The sequence below is a fragment of the Dermochelys coriacea genome, chromosome 16 (genome assembly GCF_009764565.3).
Source record: "Dermochelys coriacea isolate rDerCor1 chromosome 16, rDerCor1.pri.v4, whole genome shotgun sequence".
Lineage (NCBI taxonomy): Eukaryota > Metazoa > Chordata > Testudines > Dermochelyidae > Dermochelys > Dermochelys coriacea.
In genome coordinates this window covers 7,288,678-7,301,781 of record NC_050083.1, presented here as the reverse complement: position 1 = coordinate 7,301,781, position 13,104 = coordinate 7,288,678, and the positions used below count along the sequence as shown (strand labels likewise).

The following is a 13,104-nucleotide window of genomic DNA, read 5'->3' as shown; positions in this document are numbered from 1 at the left end:
CACCCTAGGGTGTGCACATGTGTGGGTCCCAGCAGCTCCCTGCTCCCCCATTGAAGCAGGTGTGTAGGGTTACTGCCCTGGGAACTGCAGGGCACCAGTGGACATGGGGCCAGTTGCAGACAGGGGTGTGGAGCAGGGCTAGCTGGAGGCAGGGGGTGCAGGGCTGGCTGCAGGCAGGGCAGGGGGTGCGGCGGGAGCTGGAGGCAGGGCAGGGGCTGGCTGCAGGCACGGGGTGCGGCAGGGGCTGGCTGCGGGCAGGTGGTTCAAGAGGTGGCTGTGGGCAGGGTAGCGGGTGCGGGGGTGGCTGGGGGTGGCTGTAGGCAGGGCAGGGGATGTGGGGGTGGCTGGCTGCAGGCACGGGATGCAGGGGGTGGCTGCGGGCAGGGCAGAGGGTGTGGCGGGGGTGGCTGGAGGCAGGGCAGGGGGATGCGGGGATGGCTGGAGGCAGGGCAGGGGCTGGCTGCAGGCAGGGGGTGTGGGGGTGGCTGGAGATGGGGGCTGGAGGCAGGGCAGGGGGTGCGGGGTGCAGCAGGGGGATGCGGGGGTGGCTGGAGGCAGGGCAGGGGCTGGCTGTGGGCAGGGGTGGCTGGAGGCAGGGCAGGGGGTGCGGCAGGGGGTGCGGAGGTGGCTGTGGGCAGGGGCTGGCTGGGGGCAGGGTGCTGGGTGCTCACGGGGAGAGCAGCAGGATGCAGCCCAGGCCCAGCAGAGCAGCCGGGGACCCACCAGGCAGCATTGGGAGCCCCAGGGCCAGGGGTTGGGGGAGCAGCAGCAGCAGCACCATGGCTCGTGCCCAGGGCCAGGGGCAGCCCACATGGCTCCCGCAGCGCAGCGCCCCTGGGGCCGGAGGAGGAATTACATCACTTCCCGGCGGAGCCCATCCAAGCCTCAGCGCCCCCTGCAGGGAAGCGGGTTAACAACCGGTTCTAAAACTGCTTCAAAATTTAACAACCGGTTCGCGCGAACCGGCTCCAGCTCATCACTGCTGCAAACAAACAAAAACAAAATACGTCCTCAAACGCAAAATCAGATCTCAGAAAGAATGCCATGCTGTTGTGAAAATATCAGATATATGACAACAAGGTGTTCAGCTCTAGCTGTCCTGTGATGGCTGTCTGAAGTATTGATGGATCTGCTGAGTGGGATCCTAACATGATAATGAAGATGATCTTGCACGTACATAGTCTTCTTCCTCTAAAGAATCCAAAAGTCATTTACTACTATACACGCCGTGTGTGTGTGTGTGTGTGTATGTGTGTATGGGGTTGCTTCATCCACTAGAGCAAAATATTGTAGTTGTTTGACACAGTAGTTGTTGCACAAGAGTTTAGGACAGGAATTGAAAATATACCAGAACCAACTGAAATGCCTGAAGGAATTTTAGGCATACAGAAAGTAATTAACAACTAGGCTGGTGTCTGCTGGCATGGTCTGTGAGCTGGGAAAGATGCACAAGGCACTGCTGTAGGGAACAAATGATTTACAGGAGAAAGCAATGAGATAGAAAAGAGTGAAGAAGATAAAGGGGAGTATGACAAGGAGGAAGAGTGTGTAGTATAGTTAGCAGACCCTTCTATGGCAGCTAAATCTAAGACAGGATTTAGGGAAACGTTGGGCTAAGAACTCATTTAACTATGTGGGTGCTTTGCACTTCTCAGGCAGTTGTCCTAGTAGGGCAACTGCGACTCCCCAGTGTCCAGGAGATCTGTGGTGGCATAAAGCTGGTGTAGTTGGCTCTACACCACCCAATCCCAGACCCCTCAGCTTAGGGGCACATGAGGGATGTGCTCCAAGCGCCCTGAGCTCCAGCAATACTCAGCTAGCTGAGTGGTACCTTGGGGACCATTCCCAAGAGTCTAGCTCAGAGCAGGCTGCTTAGTTGTTTCTAAGTTATGCTGAGGGCCACTGTGATGAAGCAGAGAAACTGCCCATCAGCACAGCAGGGGTGAAGAGAGCCTTTGGGCCCACCTAGCCCTGCCACATTATACTTGCAGTCAATGCCAGGCCTGGAGTGGGGAGGAAAGGAGAGAGCCTGGCTCAGTTTAGGGCTGACTGGCAAAGAGGCAAGAGCTACCTGCCTCCCTACCTGAGATGAAGGGTCACTAGCCTACCAGCTGAGGCAGCCATCAGGAGGTAAGTACTGTCTCCCTAGCCAAGGGAGACTAGGAGCCTCCAGCACCTGAGGTAACTGAGTGACTAAAGCACAGACACATTGTAGGGTTTGGCCTCAACAATCTTACGCCTGCCCCACCCGAAGGATCCTGGGTCCATGGCAGGGCACTACCCAAGATCCACAAAGGGGTACTGGGAGACAAGCCACCTCAATGAAGGGACAGTGGTAGGAAGTGGGGAAGGGATAGCTCAGTGGTTTGAGCACTGGCCCGCTAAATCCAGAGTTGTCAGTTCAATCCTTGAGTGGACCATTTAGGGATCTGGGGCAAAAAATATTGGGGATTGGTCCTGCTTTGAGCAGAGGGTTGGACTAGATGACCTCCTGAGATTCCATTCCAACCCTGATATTCTATAATTCTCTCAGGTGCTCCCAATGCTTTCAAAACACCTCCGAGCAACACAGTCAGAAAGCCAATGGGGTTAAATGGCAATCACGAAGCTGGCTTCCTACTCCTATCCCCTACATACACATAGGCAGAAAAAGTCTCACATAATGTTGTTAACCCCGCCAATATATCTTTTAATGGGGCGTGCAGATTTGATCCACCTTCAAACTGATGCAGTCTGGTAAAATGGGAGCTTTGGGACCATGCAAGTCACATTAAGACCTTGGCAGGAGCCCTGGTTGTACCAAGCATTGCATACAACTTCAGCATTCAGCTCAGATTGTATCTTCCTGGACAAGTTAACACAATCCGCTAGTTAGCTGAATTCAGCAGCCTTCGTTCAGCATTGTCCTCACTCCATAGGTATAAAGAGAGGGCCATCACAGGCTGCTTTTGAGGGATAGATTTGGCCTTGAAGCTTCATTTAGGACACTCCCTCTAGATCTCGATTGCATTCAAAGTTGCACTTCTGTACAGAGCAAGACTGAATATAGACAAGGCCTTACCTTATATCAGGCCAGATTCTTTTCTACATCCCAATAGTACCACTCCCATTAAACTTTCTGAGACAGAACCAGCCCAAGGATTTTGTGGAACTAGAAATATAATAAAAACAAGGATCTCAGGGTTTGGGGGTCATTTTGTTTTTGAAGCCAGTTTCTAGCCCTTTTCCTTGCAAAGATCCTTGAAAACATAAACTGATACAAACACCTGGGCTACACTATTGAAGCAGGAGGCTGGGGATACACCCACTCTGCACATTTTCATGTAAAATAGAACAGTTAAGTCTCCTGGAGAATCACCTCACTGACTCCCTCCCACAAATTCTTAGGCCAGCTCTGTGCAGAGTGATGGGATCACAGACCACGGTGGGCAGGGATTTATGTATGAAGCAGGTGGGGAACCTCCTTCTCCTAAGCAGTAATTCATCAAATGCTGGTGCTGAGAACCTGAAAATAAAGCCACTCCTTACAGAGGGACTGCAATGTCTTCTGTTGCTTTGCTCCTGCACAGCCTCCCAGAAGGAGCACACATTCCCGGAGCTGATCTGACATCAGGGAAGCAAGTAAGGAAAATGAGAAGAGCCCTGTACATTTCAACTCCCGCAAAAATGCCCATGGGAAAGGGTGGCGGTAAGTTAGGGTTTGCCTCCTGGAAAATCCAGGTTGGGAAAGACGTGTTCTTTTCAAGCTTCTAAGACGGTATTGTAAATGACAGAGGCGGGAACAAAATAGTAAAATGGGATTGTTTAAAAAGTAATTAAGAGTGTCCCTTTAATTGATGGATTAGAAATAGAAGAGACATTATCTGTCAAATCTAATCCACTATCTGACTGTTGCAGGATTGTTTCCTAAAGGATAACAGATATATTGTTTCTGACCATCATTTTCCTTTTCTTAATGCCAGTCTATTACTTCAGGTTATACCTACTTGCACCGCCACCTGGTTAACATCTAGAAAAAATATTAGGGAGGGTGGGTTGGTTGGGTTTTGGCAGACTACATTGATATTTCGTTTTCAGACATTTCTGCTTATGTTGTACCTGACACAACATAAACCATTTGAAAGTTATGGTTCACTTTTCTCTGATATATGAAAAGAATGCCCCCTGCATGCCACAAGCATTAAAAATGTATTTCAATGAAAGACAGAGGTGGCAGCGACCTCACTGAAATCCTTTTTGAAATATCAGCAGGAGTACCAGGGGCTTACCGCTGCTATTCCCTGAGTGATCAAGGGGAAAAAGAGACACTTTAAAACCAGAACAAAAAAACATTCCCCACATCTGGTCTTCCCAATCTGTGCAGATTCTCATAAATGCTAATTAGAGATAAAGTCAAATGGTTAGGGAGCAAAGTAATCCCAAATTTACTCTATCAAATTATACTGGTCTGAAACACTTAGGAAGACATATTTCTACAGAGACAAAATAAGCCATACTCTGATGTCAGTTACACTGGTGTAAATCTGAAGTCTTCTTCCAGATTTTCAACAGTGTACAGTATCTCACATCCGAACCTGGTCCAGGAACTTCGCTGGGATGAATTAGCCCTGTTATAGTGATTTCCTTAATGTCATAAATACTTTTCAGTCGGCTTTCTTCTCCACCTGTGTACTTCATTCAGCAAAAACTCCACAGCGGTGAACTCGTTTTCACCTGCAGGATGCACAGAGAATTAAAGAATCATTCTCGACATATCTTCTTTTATGTATGTATATATTGCCCTGAAGATTCCTCTGTCTGCACATAATTCAGATTGCAGGCAACAGACATGAGAAGCAAAGTTTTGGTGGCTCTCTCCTGGATGAGCGGAGTGAGAATCCCGGAGGCACGTTACTGAGCACCAAAATGGGCAATAATGAAATGAACAAATAATGAAAGCGACCTGAAGAAAAGCTCCGAGTAGCTCAAAAGCTTTGTCTCTTTCATCAACAGAAGATGGTTCAATAAAAGATACTACCTCACCCATCTTGTGTCTCTAAAACAATGAAAGACTCAGGCTATTAAAATGTCTTTAAAAATGTTCTCCCCAAGTGTAATCTTCAGCTGGAACTGTCTGTCAGTTAAAATGGAACTTTAAAGTGGTTAGTTCCACAGCATGAGGTCCCTTTTATGTGCAAAATTCTCCTGGTTAGGAATGCTCAGCCCATAAAGCTAGTTGAGCTGCTAATCATGTTCCACAGTTGGAGATAATGATTATTATTTTAATCTAACCCTTTACCTGCTCATGGATTCAATGAAATCAACAAAGAAGTGACAGTGCAAGAGATTTCAAAGTGTCCCTTTATGGCATCTGTTCTTGGCACAGTATGGCAGGTAGGTGTGAGGATTTGCCAAAGTTTCAGACACACATCAAGAGGAGTATGGGTGGAAACATACAGGGAAGAGGCCCTCCTTGCTTCCCTAACAAAGAGGACAGTTGGATGGCTGGAGTGAACAAAGAACATGATGTTGGCCCTGTAAGGCATGTAGCATGAAACGAAAATAAAACCAGTACAGGAAACAGTGTATCAACCAATGGGAAACCCTTTCCTCTTCTCCCTTGCCATATGTCCCTCACACCATTTCATAAAGGGCAGGGCTCTTCCTAAGTAGGTCGGGACAACATCTTTGGGACAGTTTGGAGAAAGTCTCTATGGCTTTTGTGCCTCCCTAATTCTGGACTGCTCCAGGTACTGGAGTGGCTCCAGATGCATGTCTCACACAGCTCCTATGCAGGGGGAGTTCCTCCGGCCTTTCACTGGCAGATTAGCACAAAAGGGGCTGGTGCAGGGAAGAGAATCTATCCCTTGGTGGATCTCAAATTGAGCAATACTCTGAAAACTACACTATGGCTCTGATTCACCACTCCATTACACAAGTTTTATGCTTGTGTAACTAATGAATTCTGGGGAGTGACATCAGTATATAGGAGCAGAGAATTAGCGAGGGTGGGGGGAAGAAAGGGATAAGAATGGAATCCGTATCCTTTTAAAAAGCATTAGATCTGTCTCTTTACGGTTAAAAGCCAGTCTCTCTCTCTCTCTCTCTCTCTCTCTCTCTCTCTCTCTCACTCAATGTGATTATATTTTCATCTCATTTTCAAATGCCATGCCCTAAGGATCCACAGCTCTTCCTTCCTCCCCCGCCCCTGACTTACAGTCCCAATTTCAGAATCTTCCTCTTTCCAGAGGGGTCTCTGCACTGCATGAGATGGATACCCTAGTGCTAAGACTGAGCCAGGCTCCATGTAGTAGATACTGCTGCTCACTGACAGTCTGAATTAGAGCTGGGTAATTCCGAAGGCAGCCTCTAATGTGACAAGTACAACTCAGATGCCATTTAATCTGCCGGTCCTTATCATATTGCCTCACGCTGAATATGGAGAAACGTGCAAAATGAAAGGCTGGTACACTGCTGCAAATGTGCACTTATCTTGTTCTCACCTTTCCCCCAAAATGATTCTCCATGGACTGTTTCAATACAGCTATTCCCCACCCCCACCACTTCACCCACCCTTTAATATAAATTCCCAAACAAACATCTTTTTTGACTTGGAGCAAAGGCCGCTAAGCCTAAAGAGGCTCTCTCAGGTGGGGGGTGGTTGAGAGGCACTCTGATCAGCCCGTGAAGGCTCCTTTGCCCTGCTATAGGACCTTTCATCCAAAGACCCTGAAGCGTTTCACAAAGGTGGTAGTTTACGCTCATTCACCAAATAAATAACAAAGGCCATGTCTATACATACAGCATTGCAGCTGTCCTGTGTGGTGAAGACGCTCTACACACTGAATGGTACAATATGCATAAACTAGATGTGTTGTTCGTTGAATCAGGGCTCAAAAGCCCATTTCTAACTTGCTTTTATTAAAGAATTTTTCACCCCTGTAATTTATTACTTTATCACAGTAATTAACAGCGGTACCAAATCACAAGGTCTAAAGAGAAATCTAATCCATATGGTGTGAGTGTGGTGACTTGGTATCTAATAAATATTTTCTGGAGTTTTTTTGAGATTAGAATTTGCTAAAAGTAGGAGGCTTCAATGTATACTAATAAATTAATACATGATCAGATAATTTGACACTGAATAATTAAAAGACTACGTCTATTAGAGCAATAGACTGTGGCATGCATGATGGTGCATTTTATTGAATCCAGATCCTGCAGTCCTTACTCATGCAAAACTCCTACTGATTTATGCAAGTGGAATAAGCTATTTCGGCGCAAGAAGGTCTCCCGCTGGCACAGTGCTTATGACGGTGTACCTTCTGTCGCTCAGAGGGTGGAATATTCACACCCTTGAGTGACATCAGTTTTGCCGGCTTAGGCTGTAGTGTAGACCTAGCCTACATTGGATTTAATTTCTGTGCAAGTATGTGTGTGGACACACTTCACGCTAAAAAGTTCTATTTGGATTTATCTTAAATTATTTTTTCCCTGGCCTGAATTCAATCTTAATTTGAAGTAAGTGTCCACACACAGACTTGCAGTGAAATACCAAAAGGTATGAATTAAAACTAATTTAGTGTTTGGAGCAGGTCTGGGCAGAGGCAAGCCCTAAGTGACTTACATAATGTTACCCAGTAAGCCAGTGGCAGAGTCAGCATAGCACCAAAGTGTCCTGACTCCCAGACTTGAGCTTCACCCACTATACTACATTGCCTTCCAGCACTTCAGGAGCCTGGAGAATCCTGAATGCTGAATGGCCAGTGAGAGACAGCATGTCATACCATGGACAAGTCATACTGAAGTGCAAGGATACAGTTACCAAACAAAGTCAGGACGATGAAGTAAATGGAAGAGAACATTCCTGAGTGGACACCACCTTGTGATACTATCCCATGATACATCACTGCATTCCAGTCTTCGCCAGTCAGTATCTGGGTAGTTAAATATGAGAGAGAGAGAGAGAGAGACAGAGAGAGAGATGAGCAAAGGATTGGAGTGTTTAAGCATCATTTATATACAGCCCTGGGCACAGACCCTCAAAGGGAAATCTACTGATAAGAAGGTCAATGAAACGGGGTGTGCCAGAAACCTGTCCAACACCTTCAGGCGATTTAGCTTTCTTTTGCCCATAAGAATTTCTAGAAGCCCCTTCTGCAGATAAACTGCAACCCTATCTTGAGCAACATGGCATATCAACACCATATACATATCTACCTAAAACTGGCAGTCGATTGCATTATTTTCTGCCTCCCTTAAGAGGATAGGGAGAGATTCCTTCTGAGAACTCCAGTCAATTACATTCCTTAAAATACATGGTTTAAACTATTTTGGTTTAGATAAAACCAAAGTGTTATGGTGATTATTGGGAGGTCCAGCAGAGAAAATAGGTATTATCTACCAGATTTCATAAAATTCCTTCCAGCCAGCTGGGGGTGGTTTGAGGCAGGATTTATGGATCCACTGATCCAAACCTTGGGCTGTGAGGAGGCCCTTGGACCCAACATTAGGACCCAAGGACCCATGAGAGGGCCCTGTAACCAGAGACAGCTGTGGTCTGCCATGAGGGCTGAGGAGTACCTGGGACCACTGGCAGCAGGAGGCCAGTAGCAGCACTTAATGGCTGCTCCTTAGTCCTATTCCCGTCTCAAAACGCCTTCCCTCAGCGGACTCTGGGGCTGCCTGTTTTCTGCTGCCTTGCAGCACCAGCACTGTGAGGTTGACGGTAGGAGACAGAGCAAAGACTGCCCGCATGCAGAAGTGGTAGCTCAGTGGTTTGAGCATTGGCCTGCTAAACCCAGAGTTGTGAGTTCAATCCTTGAGGGGGCCATTTAGGGATCTGGGGCAAAAACTGGGGATTGATGCTGCTTTGAGCAGGGGGTTGGACTAGATGACCTCCAGAGGTCCCTTCCAACTCTGATATTCTATGATTCTACTCCCATATGCCCTGGCCAGGCCAGCCCAGTGGAATTTTTGGTCTCCTTCTATTAGCCAGTCATGCTAGGGGCCAAGGTTGCCATAGCTCCACCGGTGATGTTTCCCAAGGATGGGAGAGAGTCACTGACTTCACCCCATAGGGGGCAGGAGAAGAGCCTGTGTCTGGCAGGGGGGGAACACTACTGGCTGCCTATAGGGCAAAAGCAGATGGAAGCAGATGTCTCCTGATGCAGGAGGTACCTGGGCTGTGGGTTGTGTCTGGGGTAACTGGAAGATGTTTGAACTTGGGGGTGCTAGGGATGGGATACCTGGGCAGTGTGCCATGGGACAGTTGGGGGATTCCTGAGTAATATCTGGTGGGTTCTGGGGGACAGGTGGGGGAGCTGAGGGGTGAGGAGAGTTAGCTGGCAGGTGTTGGGGGTAGCTGGGAGGACGCTGAGGAGGTATCAGGGGGCGGCTGGAGGAAGTGGGTGTGTTGGCAATGGATGGGAGGCAGAGCCCAGCAGTGAATTCCTAGCCTTCTTTTTCAGCCAGCTTCATTGCTCTCATCTCAGCTCCATGCTTTCCCCTGTCAGAGTGCCAACAGGCTGAGCAGCAAGAGGGGTGGGCAGAGAGGCCACCTGGATTTTTGCTCAGCAAGCACCATCCAGCAGCCTCAAGGAGGAACTGTGGAACCTGATTCCTACTCGCCTGCCCCAATCTCCGTCTGTCCCCTCTTCTTCCCATCCTTCTCCTCGGCCAGCAGCACGGTACCAGGCTACCAGCCACAGCTGCTTCCTCCTCCTGGCTGCTCCATGCAGCTTGGCTCCAGCCAGGGAACAGTCAGAGTGGAGGGAAAGAGGCAGCTAAGCTACAATTTACTCTTACAGCAGCCCTAGTGACCTGAAGGAGAAACAGCTAGGGAAACCCTATTGCCTCCCTACTAGATCCTACAGGGCTGCAGGAAGGTGTGATGGGGCTGAGGCAGACATGAGTGTCACAGGAGACACTGGACACTGGGTAGCCCCATCATTGTGGTTTGTCAGTAACAGCAGGTGCAACGACAACAGACCTTGGTCTGTCGACGGGTGGGATCGAACTGGGGACCTCTGGAGCTTAGTGCATGAGCCTCTATCACGTGAGCTAAAAATCAACTGGCTGTTAGCTAAGCCTGTAGAGCAGACTCATTTTATCTCTCTTTTTAAGTGATCTCAGTGCCACGAGATGGGATAGAACACTACACCCAGAAGTATGGGTTACACGGGGTTCTGGTCAGCGCCTGCTTCTTCCTGCCATCTTTGACCACAAGACGCCACAGACAGCCAAATGTTGCAGACAGCAACCACCAAGCCAGAGAAGCACAAAACCCAACACAGAATCTAAATGGAGAACATAATCGGGGGGAGGAGGAACCTTGGGTTCGTAGGTGAGGGACTGTGACTACCTATGTGCTTGTACAGGGCACAACACAATGGGACCCAGATCCTGATCGTAGACTTTGGATGCTGACACAATAACAATAAATAGAACATGAATAATATCTAAACAAATAGCAATCAATGAATTGGCCTTAGGCTTTGATATGCATCATAACTACTAGGTACTTATTCCACATCAAAACTTTCACTCTTCCGAGCCTCTGCCATCCCTGTTTTTCAACAACTTTGTTTGTGTTTTCAGGAACTTTGTGCACCTAGTGTTCTGCCTGCCCTGTATGGAAGATTTTAATTATAGTACTTCCTAGGGCATTAGGAAATGGTTTTTGGAATTCAGTACTCCAACCCACTAATAGAACGTTTGAATGGTCTGTATTTAGTAAGAATATAAAACATGATGTATTGTTAGCAATCGAGACCCACATGTGCACCATATACTAGAGAGAATTTCAAATTTCAGAGACAGCCCAACAGCTCCTGACCTCGGGAAAGGCTCTGAGGTACGATGATGATTCTTATGGCAGACAAGGAAGTATAGTGCAATGTGTACATCCTAATGACCACTTAGGGACAGGGATTCTGGTCTCAGTTACATCAGTGTAAATCTGAAGTAACCCCAGTCAATGGATTTAATCTGGATTTACACGAGAGTAACTTGAGTATCTGGCTCTGGCCATTGGTCTCTCAGCACTAGTGATGGATGAGTTCCACAAAACAGGATTCAAAAACACTTGTTCAAATAATTCCCATGAATTTGCATCTGCTTTTGTTTGCTTTCCAGAACCATTCATGTGAGTGAATTTGATTCACAAGAATGTTCATGGAAAGAGAAGGAGCTGGGGAAACAGGCATATGCATGAAAAATCAGAATGGAAGTGTTCGGGGTCAACTGGAAAGCAAGGTTGCCAGTTTTGATTGGACATATTTCTGGAGGTTTCATCACATGACAATTGGAGGCTCTAGGGCAATCCTGGAGATTTGCTAACCCTACTGGAAAGCTATTTGTGGCTTTTGGAATCATCCAGTCAGGAAGCAGAAATATCATGTGACTTAGGAAGCCAATCACAGATTGCATAGCAAATCACGACTAGTGAATACTCACGCCAAGAGCTGTGGGAAATGATCTGTGAGCAGCTCACACTATTTGCCAGATCATTTGGAATATGGAAAAAAGTCACAAACATCAACATTTGTTTTATGGAACATTTGCAGAAAGATAAATGGGCAAAACAAAGCCCTGGGTCACATGGTAGACAACTGTGACTCAAACACTCCTGCTGGGATACAAAGGGCAGCCTGAGTTCAGAGGGAGAGCTGGAAGGAGTAGAGTGGCTCCTACAGCAGACTCGAGATAAGGGAAAGGATCTGGAAGGGAGGGCTTGCTGTGCCAGCTGGGTGAAAGACCTGGTTAGGGATACCTGCTAGGTAGGCAGCAGCAGAAGCTCTCTGAGATCTTAGGAGGGAGCAGGGGCAGGATGTAGTTTACCTGTTTCAACTGATGTTGATCTATATTTCTGTCTGAGCAATAAATGCTTTGCTGGTAAAAAGGGACTGAAAAACTGACACTGGTGGGAGTGTCATTGGCTACATCTATACTTGGGGTATATCTATGCCAGCTGGAAATCGCACCCTTGGCTCCAAGTATATATGTAGCCACTGATGCATTGGCCAGTGAGTTGGCCCACTGGCTTGTATGAGAGTAGGGAAACTGAGGCAGAGGCAAGGTCTAATGCTGGGTTTGGGGAACCCTTATTACAGTGTTCTGAATGGTTGTGTGTGAGATGGGGGAAACATGACATCAAATTACTTCATCAGAATGAACAGGGTAGCAGAAGCTGGCTTCAAAATTTCACTGAGTTTATCTTGTGTTGCCATTTTACACTTACTTTTACATAAATTTCATAAATGATCTGAAAAGACTCACTCTCATCCCACAGAAGCCCATGGTAAAGAAGCGTCTTTATCATGTGAGAGGAAAGAAAGTACTGTAAAATTTCCCAACAGGAAACAATTGGCTTAAACCAAAACATCACCAGAGTCTGGGGATTTTCATATCTGGAGCTATGCTTTTCAGCTCAGTCCCGTCTCTGTAACAATGCCTTTGCTCTTCTATAGGATCTTGCCTTGGAAAAGCCTCAAAGCACTTTGCAAATATTAGCACAGTAAGCTTTGCAACATCTTAGCAAGCTGAGTAATATAATGCCTGCCCCCCATTACATATGGGGGAATTGAGGGCCATTGTAAAGCAGCTTACCCAAAGTCACTCACTGAAACTGTGGCAGAACTGTGAATAGAACCCAGGTCTTATTCTCTGTTTTAACCACAAGACTGTCCTTTGGAGGACTGTGAACTGGAATGTCTGATTCAGGCATCACTGAATTTTGGGGAAGTTTGGGTCTGGATCCAAATTCAAACTTCTCAGATTGAGCCTATCTCCAGCAAAAATGGATGTACAGTGAACAGTGGTAAAGGACATCCATGCAGAGCTTGTGCCCCTACATTCATGGGTCTCCCAATGGCAAATGAGAGCTCACTTGCTGTTTCAGACAGAACGGGGTGTATCACTCCCATTTCTCTAACTGAGCAAGTGATTCTGTAATAATGTCAGGCATGGAGCCGCCGCGGCATCAGGGCCTTCAAACCTGAGCTGCAGCTCTCCCATACCAACACATCATGTTGCCTAAGGTTGATGACTCTTTCCTGGCTCCCCCACGGATTTTAATTCTTATCCAGTCTTATCCCGCAACCTTGGTAGTGCAAAATACTATCC

At 47.2% G+C, this 13,104-nt stretch overlaps 1 protein-coding gene across 15 annotated transcripts in view; it reads right to left on the bottom strand.

Annotated features, from left to right (window-relative positions):
- CACNA1B (calcium voltage-gated channel subunit alpha1 B) overlaps positions 1–13,104 on the bottom strand; it is a 505,831-nt gene that overhangs the window by 152,009 nt on the left and 340,718 nt on the right. For all 15 annotated transcript variants that reach the window (XM_043498957.1, XM_038374486.2, XM_043498961.1 and 12 more), the window contains one exon: positions 7,799–7,916. In XM_043498957.1, coding sequence (XP_043354892.1) covers positions 7,799–7,916 — 118 coding nt within the window. The remainder of the gene's footprint in view (positions 1–7,798; positions 7,917–13,104) is intronic.